This window comes from Oncorhynchus masou, chromosome 29 (assembly GCF_036934945.1).
Source record: "Oncorhynchus masou masou isolate Uvic2021 chromosome 29, UVic_Omas_1.1, whole genome shotgun sequence".
NCBI lineage: Eukaryota > Metazoa > Chordata > Actinopteri > Salmoniformes > Salmonidae > Oncorhynchus > Oncorhynchus masou.
The window spans coordinates 82946914-82960073 of NC_088240.1; the positions used below are offsets into that span (position 1 = coordinate 82946914).

A 13160-nucleotide genomic window follows, 5' to 3' on the forward strand; every position below is an offset into this window, starting at 1 on the left:
CAGTGTGTGTGGTACCTTGTTCTTGTCCTGTGTATCCACCTCTCCAGGTCCTATGTGTTTGAGCAGCAAGGCCAGGGGTTTGGGGGAGGGGTGACGGGTCGCCAGGTGGAGGGGTGTTACCTCCTCTAGATCCTTCTGCAGCCAATCAGCACGACGCGACAGGAGCAGCTTCAGAAACCGCACGTTCCCCTGGAGCACACACACACTCTCTCTATGGTGTCTTATCCAAATCCATCATCATCCATCTCTGTCCTTTCCTATTGGTTCTCAGACTCTCTCCTCTCTCTTCTCTGTTCTTTCCTATTGGTTCTCAGACTCTCTCCTCTCTCTTCTCCTCTCTGTTCTTTCCTATTGGTTCTCAGACTCTCTCCTCTCTCTTCTCTGTTCTTTCATATTGGTTCTCAGACTCTCTCCTCTCTTCTTTCCTATTGGTTCTCAGACTCTCTCCTCTGTTCTTTCCTGTTGGTTCTCAGACTCACTCCTCTCTGTTCTTTCCTGTTGGTTCTCAGACTCTCTCCTCTCTGTTCTTTCCTGTTGGTTCTCAGACTCTCTCCTCTCTGTTCTTTCCTGTTGGTTCTCAGACTCTCTCCTCTGTTCTTTCCTGTTGGTTCTCAGACTCTCTCCTCTGTTCTTTCCTGTTGGTTCTCAGACTCTCTCCTCTCTCTTCTTTCCTGTTGGTTCTCAGACTCACTCCTCTCTGTTCTTTCCTGTTGGTTCTCAGACTCTCTCCTCTGTTCTTTCCTGTTGGTTCTCAGACTCTCTCCTCTGTTCTTTCCTGTTGGTTCTCAGACTCTCTCCTCTCTCTTCTTTCCTGTTGGTTCTCAGACTCTCTCCTCCCTGTTCTTTCCTGTTGGTTCTCAGACTCTCTCCTCTGTTCTTTCCTGTTGGTTCTCAGACTCTCTCCTCTCTGTTCTTTCCTGTTGGTTCTCAGACTCACTCCTCTCTGTTCTTTCCTGTTGGTTCTCAGACTCTCTCCTCTCTGTTCTTTCCTGTTGGTTCTCAGACTCTCTCCTCTCTGTTCTTTCCTGTTGGTTCTCAGACTCTCTCCTCTCCTCTCTGTTCTTTCCTGTTGGTTCTCAGACTCTCTCATCTCTCTTTTCCTCTCTGTTATTTCCTATTGGTTCTCAGACTCTCTCCTCTCTGTTCTTTCCTTGTGGTTCTCAGACTCTCTCCTGTCTCTTCTCCTCTCTGTTCTTTCCTGTTGGTTCTCAGACTCTCTCCTGTCTCTTCTCCTTTCTGTTCTTTCCTGTTGGTTCTCAGACTCTCTCCTGTCTCTTCTCCTTTCTGTTCTTTCCTGTTGGTTCTCAGACTCTCTCCTATCTAATCCTTCCAGCCTCATCGTTTGACAGATCTATCTGCTGACTGAGCATGCATGTGAGAGTATGTGTGAGCTTTGAGAAAGTGTGTGTGTGTGTGTGTGTATGTGTGTGCACATGCAAATGTGTGTCCATATAGGCCTGTGTGTGTGTGTGTGTGTGTATGAGTGTGTGTGAGCGTGTGTGTACATATGGTCTATCCTCCTATTCTCAGTCCAATTAGATCAGTAATCCCAGAAGTCTCTCCCTGTCTCAGCTAGATATTGATCAGGTGTCAGAGAGAGAGAGGGCCTCCCATCACCCCACACACATTAGAATTGGAGTGTGTGTGTGTTAGAGTGTGTGTGAGCACCCTCCTTCACCCCTCCAGCCACCGCTCCTCACCTGCCCTGACAGCAACCCCCCCACAAGGTTAATAAACACTTTCTATAGAGATATTACTGCTCAAACAGCCCAGTCTTTTATTTCATTTTCTAGATTTAGATATATTTTTTTAGAAACTCAGTCGGGGTCTCAACTTAATGTTGAGAGTTAGAATAGTAGAATACACAAGGTGACATTTTGAAACTTGCTTGTGCATCAGCAGTTATTCTCTTGTTATATCAGTCACTGATAGTCACTCAATTAGCCAAGTCAGCTAAAACATTTTATATGGTAAGTTAGTCTTGTGGTCAGCTATCTGAACCTGATATCATGGTGGAATTACTGACCGGGGGAAATTAGCTTTAAAACAGAAAATGTTTCTCTCTGCCCCAGGGAATAATTTGTCGAATTGCATGGAATTAGTTGGAGAACTGCAAAATCTTTTCTCCAAGCCATGGCAAAATGTGTAGAATTGCAGGAAATGAACTCTGAAGTTTTCACTGTCAAGACGGGGGTGTTTATAATGTTTAGCTCACAAAGTACAGCATTTCGCTCAGATTTTTTGTGGCCCCCACCCTCATCAAAAGTTGCCGATCCCCTTGTCTAGTTCTTAACAGCCGCCCCGAGGGTGTCTGTCTGTCACCACTGGGTGGCACTACCTTTTCACCTAAGCTTCCAGGATGTGATATACACTGAGTATACCAAACATTACGAACACCTTCCTAAAATTGACTTGCCCCTATCTATGTCTCAATTGTATCAATGCTTAAAAATCCTTCTTTAACCTGTCTCCTCCTCTTCATCTAAACGGACAGAAGTGGATTTAACAAGTGACATCAATAAGGGATCATAGCTTTCACCTGGATTCACCTGGTCAGTCTATGTCATGGAAAGAGCAGGTGTTCTTAATGTTTTATATAGCCAGTGTAGAGAGGCTCGAGAATACCCTGGAGTAAGATTCTAAAGAATCAATTAGTGTTCTACAGGTTAACTCAGTGTTCTGATGGTTCCACTACTGTTCTAGTGTTTCCTTTCGTGTTATACAGGTTAACTCAGTGTTCTGATGGTTCCACTACTGTTCTAGTGTTTTCTTTAGTGTTATACAGGTTAACTCAGTGTTCTGATGGTTCCACTACTGTTCTAGTGTTTTCTTTAGTGTTATACAGGTTAACTCAGTGTTCTGATGGTTCCACTACTGTTCTAGTGTTTTCTTTAGTGTTATACAGGTTAACTCAGTGTTCTGATGGTTCCACTACTGTTCTAGTGTTTTCTTTAGTGTTATACAGGTTAACTCAGTGTTCTGATGGTTCCACTACTGTTCTAGTGTTTCCTTTCGTGTTCTACAAGTTAAATCAGTGATCTGATGGTTCCACTACTGTTCTCGTGTTCCCTTTCTTGTTCTACAGGTTAACTCAATGTTCTGATGGTTCCAATATTGTTCTAGTGGTTCCTTTAGTGGTTCCAGGTTAACTCAGTGTTCTGATGGTTCCACTACTGTTCTAGTGTTTCCTTTAGTGGTTCCAGGTGAATTCAATGTTCTGATGGTTCCACTACTGTTCTAGTGTTTCCTTTAGTGTTCTACAGGTTAACTCAACGTTCTGATGGTTCCACTACTGTTCTCGTGTTTCCTTTAGTGTTCTACAGGTGAATTCAATGTTCTGATGGTTCCACTACTGTTCTAGTGTTTCCTTTAGTGTTTAACCGGTTAACTGAATGTTCTGATGGTTCCACTACAATTCTAGTGTTCCCTTTAGTGTTCTACAGGTTAACTCAATGTTCTGATGGTTCCACTACTGTTGTAGTGTTTCCTTTAGTGCTACAGGTTAACTCAATGTTCTGATGGTTCCACTAGTGTTCTAGTGTTTCCTTTAGTGGTTCCAGGTTGACTCAGTGTTCTGATGGTTCCACTACTGTTCTAGTGTTTCCTTTAGTGTTCTACAGGTTAACTCAATGTTCTGATGGTTCCACTACTGTTCTAGTGTTTTCTTTAGTGTTCTACATATTAACACAATGTTCTGATGGTTCCAATACTTTTCTAGTGTTTCCTTTAGTGTTCTACAGGTTACCTCAGTGTTCTGATGGTTGCACTACTGTTCTCGTGTTTCCTTTAGTGTTCTTCAGGTCAACTACGTGTTCTGATGGTTCCACTGCTGTTCTCATGTTTCCTTTAGTGTTCTACAGGTTAACTCAATGTTCCGATGGTTCCACTACTGTTCTAGTGTTTCCTTTAGTGTTTTACCGGTTAACTGAATGTTCTGATGGTTCCACTACAATTCTAGTGTTCCCTTTAGTGTTCTACAGGTTAACTCAATGTTCTGATGGTTCCACTACTGTTGAAGTGTTTCCTTTAGTGTTCTACAGGTTAACGCAATGTTCTGATGGTTCCACTACTGTTCTAGTGTTTCCTTTAGTGGTTCCAGGTTGACTCAGTGTTCTGATGGTTCCACTACTGTTCTAGTGTTTCCTTTAGTGTTCTACAGGTTAACTCAATGTTCTGATGGTTCCACTACTGTTCTAGTGTTTCCTTTAGTGCTACAGGTTAACTCAGTGTTCTGATGGTTCCACTACTGTTCTAGTGTTTCCTTTAGTGTTCTACAGGTTGACTCAGTGTTCTGATGGTTCCACTACTGTTCTAGTGTTTCCTTTAGTGTTCTACAGGTTGACTCAGTGTTCTGATGGTTCCACTGCTGTTTGTGTTTCCTTTAGTGTTCTACAGGTTAACTCAATGTTCTGATGGTTCCACTACTGTTCTAGTGTTTCCTTTAGTGCTACAGGTTAACTCAGTGTTCTGATGGTTCCACTACTGTTCTAGTGTTTCCTTTAGTGTTCTACAGGTTGACTCAGTGTTCTGATGGTTCCACTACTGTTCTAGTGTTTCCTTTAGTGTTCTACAGGTTGACTCAGTGTTCTGATGGTTCCACTGCTGTTTGTGTTTCCTTTAGTGTTCTACAGGTTGACTCAATGTTCTGATGGTTCCACTACTGTTCTAGTGTTTCCTTTAGTGTTCTACAGGTTAACTCAATGTTCTGATGGTTCCACTACTGTTCTAGTGTTTCCATTAGTGTTCTACAGGTTAACTCAATGTTCTGATGGTTCCACTACTGTTCTAGTGTTTCCTTTAGTGCTACAGGTTAACTCAGTGTTCTGATGGTTCCACTACTTTTCTAGTGTTTCCTTTAGTGTTCTACAGGTTACCTCAGTGTTCTGATGGTTCCACTACTGTTCTAGTGTTTCCTTTAGTGTTCTTCAGGTCAACTACGTGTTCTGATGGTTCCACTGCTGTTCTCGTGTTTCCTTTAGTGTTCTACAGGTTAACTCAATGTTGCGATGGTTCCACTGCTGTTCTAGTGTTTCCTTTAGTGTTCTACAGGTTAACTCAATGTTCTGATGTTTCCACTGCTGTTCTAGTGTTTCCTTTAGTGTTCTACAGGTTAACTCAATGTTGCGATGGTTCCACTGCTGTTCTAGTGTTTCCTTTAGTGTTCTACAGGTTAACTCAATGTTCTGATGGTTCCACTGCTGTTCTAGTGTTTCCTTTAGTGTTCTACAGGTTAACTCAATGTTGCGATGGTTCCACTACTGTTCTAGTGTTTCCTTTAGTGTTCTACAGGTTAACTCAATGTTCTGATGTTTCCACTACTGTTGTAGTGTTTCCTTTAGTGCTACAGGTTAACTAAGTGTTCTGATGGTTCCACTACTGTTCTAGTGTTTCCTTTAGTGTTCTACAGGTTGACTCAATGTTCTGATGGATCCACTACTGTTCTAGTGTTTCCTTTAGTGTTCTACAGGTTAACTCAATGTTCTGATGGTTCCACTACTGTTCTAGTGTTTCCTTTAGTGTTCTACAGGTTAACTCAATGTTCTGATGGTTCCACTACAGTTCTAGTGTTTCCTTTAGTGTTCTATATGTTGACTCAGTGTTCTGATGGTTCCACTACTGTTCTAGTGTTTCCTTTAGTGTTCTACAGGTTAACTCAGTGTTCTGATGGTTCCACTACTGTTCTAGTGTTTCCTTTAGTGGTTCCAGGTTGACTCAGTGTTGTGGTGTACCTTCTGTGCTGCTAGGTGCAGGGCAGTACGTTGGCTATGGTCAGTCTTGTTGACAGAGGCTCCCGCCTTCAGCAGTGTCTCAGCACAGTCCAAACGGTCAGCCAGGACACAGTACATCAGTGGGGTACGGCCAAACTGGTCCTCACGGTCACGCAGGGAGGGATCCACTACACACAGTGGGTCAGGGGTTAAAGGTCAGGGATCAGGGGAAAGTGTGTGTGTATGTGTGTATAGTACCTGTGATGAGTCTGAGGAGTACGCTCCGGTCTCCGTTGACGGCGGCTGCGTGTACCTGGGAGGCCAGAGGGGCGATGTTTGGAGGTGAAGGGTCAGATGCCTACAACACATATAGTTCTATCAGAGCCAGACACACACCTGGCCATACAGGTAAACACACTTGCTGTGCATGTGTTTATACAGGCTGATAGTAGGGTGTGCGTGTGTGTGTACGTGTGTGTGTGTACATGTGTGTGTGTGTGTGTACGTGTGTGTGTGTGTACGTGTGCGTGTGTGCGTGTGAGCCCCTGCAGTGGGAGTTAAATCTCTTCCTGCCCTCACTTAACCAGACAGGAAGCAGCTGGGGGGATCCCCGACAGGGAGTGAGGGGTTCTCTGCTCATGTCTTTTCATAACTCATCAATACTGCAGAACGCCTGTGTGTGTTTGTGGATGTGTGTGTGTGTGTGTGTGTGTGTGTGTACGTGTGTGTGTTGGTTAGCCATGGGGCCCAAAGTACAAAATCTATTACTGCCCCTAACCAACTCAATTCATTAACCATGAGAAGGCCCATTCAAGGCAGGGATCATTAATGCTGGCTTGAAATGTAACAGTGCAGCTCTGCAGTCAAAGATCTGTTACATTACAAACTGAACATTGAGGAAGTTGTCCGGACACCTTTTTGCTCCATCCTGCCAACCCTGGTCCTGGGAAGCTAGTGAGAGGAAGAGGTTGGGGGGGTACTATGCCCCCTTCACCCCGTCATTGCACCCTCCTCGTAAAATGCAGACACTGCGTGCTGCACGGCAATTACCCATCATGTACAGTGCTTTCTCACGCTTTGCCAAGTCGCCTTGCTCCGACACAGGGGGTAATAGAGGTTACTTACTGTGGAGGGTGTGTGTGAGATATGATGTGTATCTGCAGGTACTGTGTGTGTGTGTGTGTGTGTGTGTGTGTGTGTGTGTGTGTGTGTGTGTGTGTGTGTGTGTGTGTGTGTGTGTGTGTGTGTGTGTGTGAGACATATCGTGGGAAGTGATTTTCCGTGACAGAGAGTTTTTATGGGGGCTTCACTGAGATCCACCACAAACTCCCATCATTTCCTAATTTCCAAGGATCAAACACACACACACACAAAGTAGACTCACACAATGCATACGAACACAACACAAATACTTAATGAATGCTAATATGTAACACATGCTGTGGTCGTATAGATGCCATCTGGCAGCACCTTCAAACAAAACATTCTATTACCAGGAGTAATATCCTTCTGTGACTGCTGCTAACTACCCCCCTCCACCCCCTGCCCACACACACACACACACACACACACACACACACACACACACACACACACACACACACACACACACACACACACACACACACACACACACTTCTGAAAAAGTTGAGTTCCAACAAAGCATGACAGGAAAAACATGGTGTTCTGTACAGAATTGAGGAAGTTATTAATTCAGCCATTCATCAGTGGTACTGAAGAGTCAACCTGTAGATTAGCATGCAGACAACACACGGTGGAATGCATCGACCAGGTTCACTCACACCGTCATTATTTAGGCCCAGTCTTTATTCAGTGTTATATTGGAGGACTTCAATGCAACAGAAACCCCCGCACAACCTTTCAGGGACACTGCGGGAGCATTAGACAGAGTACACACACACACACTCCTCCAAAAACACACATACAGAAAACACACACATATTCAGGAGAGACAGGGAACACACACCAGGTCTCTGCGGGGACAGAGTGAATAGCAACCGCTGAGACATACAGACAGAGGCACGGAATCAAAGTATATGCGTGTGTGTGTGTGTGTGTGTGTGTGTGTGTGTGTGTGTGTGTGTGTGTGTGTGTGTGTGTGTGTGTGTGTGTGTGTGTGTGTGTGTGCATGTACATGTGTGTGTTGGCGCCTGGTTTGATGGAGGACAGAGCTGAGGCATGCTGGGTAAGCAATGGGGGGGCGGAGCCTGAAGCCTTTCTTGATGTTTTTCCTTTTTGGCGACACACACACACTTTGGCGACACACACACACTTTGGCGACACACACACACTTTGGCGACACACACATCGGCGCATATTAGATTCTGAGGATAAAACTGTAATAAAACCACCCTACAGTTTTAAACTGAATGCAATCTTCATTCAATTCAGTTTCAAATCATGTAGTTCAATTTATTAATTCAATGATTCAATTTGAGCATTATAAATTCAAAAATATTTAATTGAAATTCAATGTCTTAATACAAATATTTAATTCAAATACAGTTTCAATAGCTCCATATTAAAGACCGACCGACCGACCCACCCACCTGTGTGTGTGTGTGTGTGTGTGTGTGTGTGTGTGTGTGTGTGTGTGTGTGTGTGTGTGTGTGTGTGTGTGTGTGTGAGAGAGATCTGGTAGCAGGGCAGGCCTGAGAGACTTCTATGTAGTTTTGATAGACAGGTAAAGAGGCGGGAGGAGCGATAATGTCAGCCAATAGGGACTCCCTGTCTCCTCGCACAGTCTCTGGGGCACTTCCTGGTTCCCCAGAGACCAATAAGCTGCTCTCACTTTGCTGGGGGTCGGACCTTGGGGCGCAACACAGCCAATCAGCAGGGAGAGAGAGCTGAGTGACACATAGTACCCATGGTGCACCCTGACAAATGAGCCCCCAGGGCCGGGAGCCAATCACAAGGGAGGGTAATGCAATTAGGTGGGACTACAGCTGTCAATCAGACCACTACTGGGGTCAGAGAGTTGCGCCTGTGGCTAACACACCACAGCACGGGGTTACACAGATGTGCACGCTCGTGGATGCGTGCACGCACACACACAGATTCGAGAGCCTTCTCAAGGGGATTCTCAACATTAGACATCCTGAGGCAGAGAGACTGTGCATAAAAAAGTGTGTGTGTGTGTGTGTGTGTGTGTGAGGGGGTCGTTTCACTCTATCTCTCCTGAGGGTTGAGGAGGTGGAGAAGTGGGAGGGAGATAGGTGAGTGGTATGTGTGAGACCGTCTAGGGACATGATATTGACTGTGTTGTCTCTAAGGGCATACACCTGAGAGTGAATGTACATGTATGTGTGTGTGTGTGTGTGTGTTCTGAGTGCTGGTATCCATTGGGGGGTCGGTGTTGTTTGTGTTTCTAGCCTGAGAGCTCAGAGAGGGAGGGGGTGGGGGTGTAGAGGTTTGGAGGGGGAGGGGTGTAGAGGTTTGGAGGGGGAGGGGTGTAGAGGTTTGGAGGGGGGAGGAAAAGGAGGGGGGTATAGAGGTTTGGAGGGGGGGGGGAAAGGAGGGGGTGTAGAGGTTTGGAGGGAGGGGGAGGAGGGGGGTGTAGAGGTTTGGAGGGGGGGGGGGTGATACACTGGCTCACATCACACTATATAAAAACACACTGCTCTCCTCTGAGGAACTCATCAAACACCACCACCATCATCACCTCCACCATCATCATCATCACACAGACTTAGTTTGCAGAAATAGGTGTGATTGGTGCAGTTTCAGGCCATGTGGAGTCGAGCGATGCGGGCGCTGGAGATGGGGGTGTGAGTAGGTGTGATGTCCTTGATGCTTGTGTGCATCTGTATGCTGTCATTTGTATGTGGATGTTTTTTATTGTTAAAAAAAATATATATTATCGTACAAAAAATAAATAGGTGTGATTTTGACTGGCATGTTATGGAGCCTCTGGTGATATCTGATCTGTTGTTTGTGTTTCTAAAGGCTTATCTCTGCCTCATTAGCTAGTGATATTATACCAGAACATTCCACTGAGTCAATACCATTCTGCACCACAAGACACTAACCTCACACTCTGTGTGTGTTTATGTGTGATTATGTGGTTGGGCTGTGTGTCTGTGTGACTAATCTACATGTGTGAGCAGGTCGATGTCTCACTGACTGGTAGTCTGTCAGCTGTATTGAAGATTAATCAGAGCCATCGACAGCAATAACACCCCGGCTGTGTCTCATATCACACCCTGGTTATTCCACATGTAGTGCACTACTTTTAACAAGAACAAGCCTTGGAGCCTGAATTAGCAGACTGTGTGTGAAATATGGTAGTTTTGTATTACATTGTTATTGAATACTGCATTGTTGGGGTTAGAACTTGCGAGAAAGGCATTTTGACTATACTTGTGTATGTGACATTAAAACTCTAAACTTGGTATTATTTGATCAGGCCAGGACCCCCCCCCCCCCCCCACATGGCTTAATAATAGTGAGGTCTAAGCCTTGGCACTGGGTCTGTGGGTGGTACCACTCAGGCAGTAACACAGGGGGAGGGTTGCTGTGAAAATCACCCATTATATCACTAATGAGACAGCCCCTGGAGAGAGAGAGAAGCGAGAAAGAAAGAGAAAGAGAGAGGGAGAGAAAGAGAGAGAGACAGAGAGACAGAGAGAGCGAGAGAGAGAGTGAGAGAGAGAGAGAGAGCTCAATCTCCCTTTCCCCTCTGGCCTCTCTACTCTCCTCCTCCACCCTCAGAGTCTAATTGGCTAAATCTGTGATCTAATTAAATGTCCAATTAGAGTGCAGAGAGCCATGCCCGCCGGCGAATCAGAGCACAGGGACATAATCAGCTGGAAAAACAAACAAAAAATCAATGACAGAAAAAATAGATGGAGATAGATGGAGAGATGGAATGAAGAGAACAGCATGTGACAGGGATGACTCTGAGCATACAGAGAGTTGGTATAGACTAAGGTTGAATATTATCCCAGTATTTTACAAATGTTCCATCCCGAGAATAAATCACCTTTCTCCCGGGTAACCCGGCATTTCCCACCAAAACTAGAAGTGTCATTCTAAAGCATATAAAACCATGGGACAGAATGATGTGCTATTCTAAAGGTCAAATTATATACAGCCGTGTCTGACAACAATCAGATTAGTTTCCAACACCTCCATAAAAATATGTTTATCTATACAATAAGGTGACCCCGAAAGCCAGATGGAGATGTGTAAATTAGCAACACATTGATATTAATCCATCATTCAGATGTATTAGGTCTAATATTACTGTATACCATAGGCTATGTTGAAGCAAATTTCCCTCTCTCAAGAAAAAAAGTTACAGCTGATGAGATGATACATGCATTCATTGTGAACTGTGCTCCACACAGCGCTGCCCCCACCCTGAGAGTTAATTATTGATCATGCAGATAGGAGAGCACAGAAGGCCGTAGATAAGCCAGATTTAGACACTGCATATAATTTAACAGTTCCATTTCACATAATGCTGTTCATTGAAATAATGTATTAGAATTTAGCGGTTTCCCACAGTTTTTATCCTGGGAAATGGGAGTGGATGTGGTGGGAAATCTCAGTATCCCGGTTCCTGCTATTAAACCCCAGTATAGACATGAGAAGATCTGCTTATAAAACATGATTAATAGTTCAGCTATTACAGTAAGCACACACACACACACACCTGTCTCCATCTATGAGCTGCTGACACAATGGGAAGTGGGAACCCCCTATGGACAGCTTTACCACATCAAATATTAATGCTGGGATTCAATTCAACATTTAATCTACTTAACAATTATGAAATACACACACACACCGCACAGTCAGTGTCTCACACACACACACACACACACACACACACACACACACACACACACACACACACACACACACACACACACACACACACACACACACACACACACACACACACACACACACACACACAGGCAATGAAACACATGGTTATACATGACCCCTTCGACAGTAGTGAGAAGGATAACACTATGGTCACATTAGAATGAATCATTGAGAGAAAGATGTATGCGCTGGTTTGTGAGTGTGAGTGTATGGGTGTGTGTTTTGGACTCTTACCATGGCAGTGCTAGGGGGAGGGATCAACAGATGTTCCCCAGCTCAGTGCATCCTTGGTGGGCTTGGCTGCACGTCCAGGTCACCTGCCTGCCCTGATCCTGGATCCTACGGAGAGAGAGAGAGAGGATCTCTCACACTGAGACCTGCCCACCTGCTCACAGCAACGCTGCCAACATACACAGACACCCTGCCCGCTCTATGCCAACTACTGTGCTCTATGATAGACTTGGTTAGAGCAGAGGGAGAAATGGACAGAGACAAAGAGAGACAAGATGATAGAGAGAAGATAGATATATAGATAGATAGACACTCTCTGCTACATCACAACTGCTCAGACAGTCCCTGTCTTTCTATCCCACAAGTCTCTTGTATGTCCACTTCCCATCCAAACACGCTACTCTGAGAATAAATTTTTTGTATCTGCTACCTGTATGCTGTTACACCCCTTACAAAAAATATGTCAGTTTTGAAATTGCAGTTAAAGAGCAGTAACTACAGCCGACTGTGGTATGTTGGACGCTGCACTCTGACTGTTAGTTTTAGGACAGAACATCGGGAGTCTGTCTCCTGGATACACAGTCTACCGTTGTTCTGTCCCAAAACTATCTGACTGTAATATTTTTTCTACTACTGTAGTAATTTGTGAAGTGTTAAGTAATAACTGGGTAATAAGTAACACAACATACTGTATTATTTCAGTCATTTAACAGTTGTTAGAAAAAAATATATTTTCTTCATGTTTTAGACTCGGTAAAGATTTGGTAAAAATACACAAAACAACTGAAACAGCTGGAGAGTCAATAACAGACGACAATACAGTTGATATCCTGCCTGAATCTGTGTAGCTGCCATGGCTTTATGCAGGCGAAAATATTAGATTTAGATTAGATGAGTTTATTGGTCACATGCACAGGGCAAAATCAGCATGTCATTAAAAAGGTCAATAAGAAATGACTATCGGTGCATTGAGTTTGATAGTTAGCTAGCAGGGTAGCCTGCATAACTAACGTTAACGATGATGCAACTTACCTTACTTACTATGTTAGAAATCATGGAATAATCGAGAAAAATATGCATTTAGCAACTGTCAATATTAGGAAAATGAATGTATATATTTTTAATAGTTATTTGTTCCTCTGATCAGTATCTTCCTGACTCTCTCACTTTCTAACGCCAGAAGTTTTGTCCCAGAAAGTGTTCCGTCAGACCACAAACATCTGGGTCGCAAAATATTTTGAAAAATACAACTCCCATTTCCAATTCTTCTAACCTCCAAAGAAATACGCCATACTTGTAGTTTTAAGCCTTATTGGGAATCATTGCTAAAGAAAATTACAAAACAACTACTCCCATAAACCACAA

The 13160-nt window shown here is 44.1% G+C and overlaps 1 protein-coding gene across 7 annotated transcripts in view; it reads right to left on the minus strand.

The window, feature by feature from the left end:
- Positions 1-13160, minus strand: part of invs (inversin) — a 40226-nt gene that overhangs the window by 26312 nt on the left and 754 nt on the right. Inside the window, exons 1-5 of one of the 7 annotated variants that reach the window (XM_064946576.1) lie at positions 12837-13039; positions 11799-11903; positions 5967-6066; positions 5730-5896; positions 16-189 (exon numbers count right to left, since the gene is read on the minus strand). In XM_064946576.1, the coding sequence (XP_064802648.1) occupies positions 16-189; positions 5730-5896; positions 5967-6066; positions 11799-11801 (444 nt within the window). In that variant the 5' untranslated portion in view covers positions 11802-11903; positions 12837-13039. Of the gene's footprint in view, positions 1-15; positions 190-5729; positions 5897-5966; positions 6067-11798; positions 11904-12827; positions 13044-13160 lie in introns of those variants that run through there. The other 6 variants (XM_064946581.1, XM_064946574.1, XM_064946579.1 and 3 more) reach the window with 6 other exon arrangements.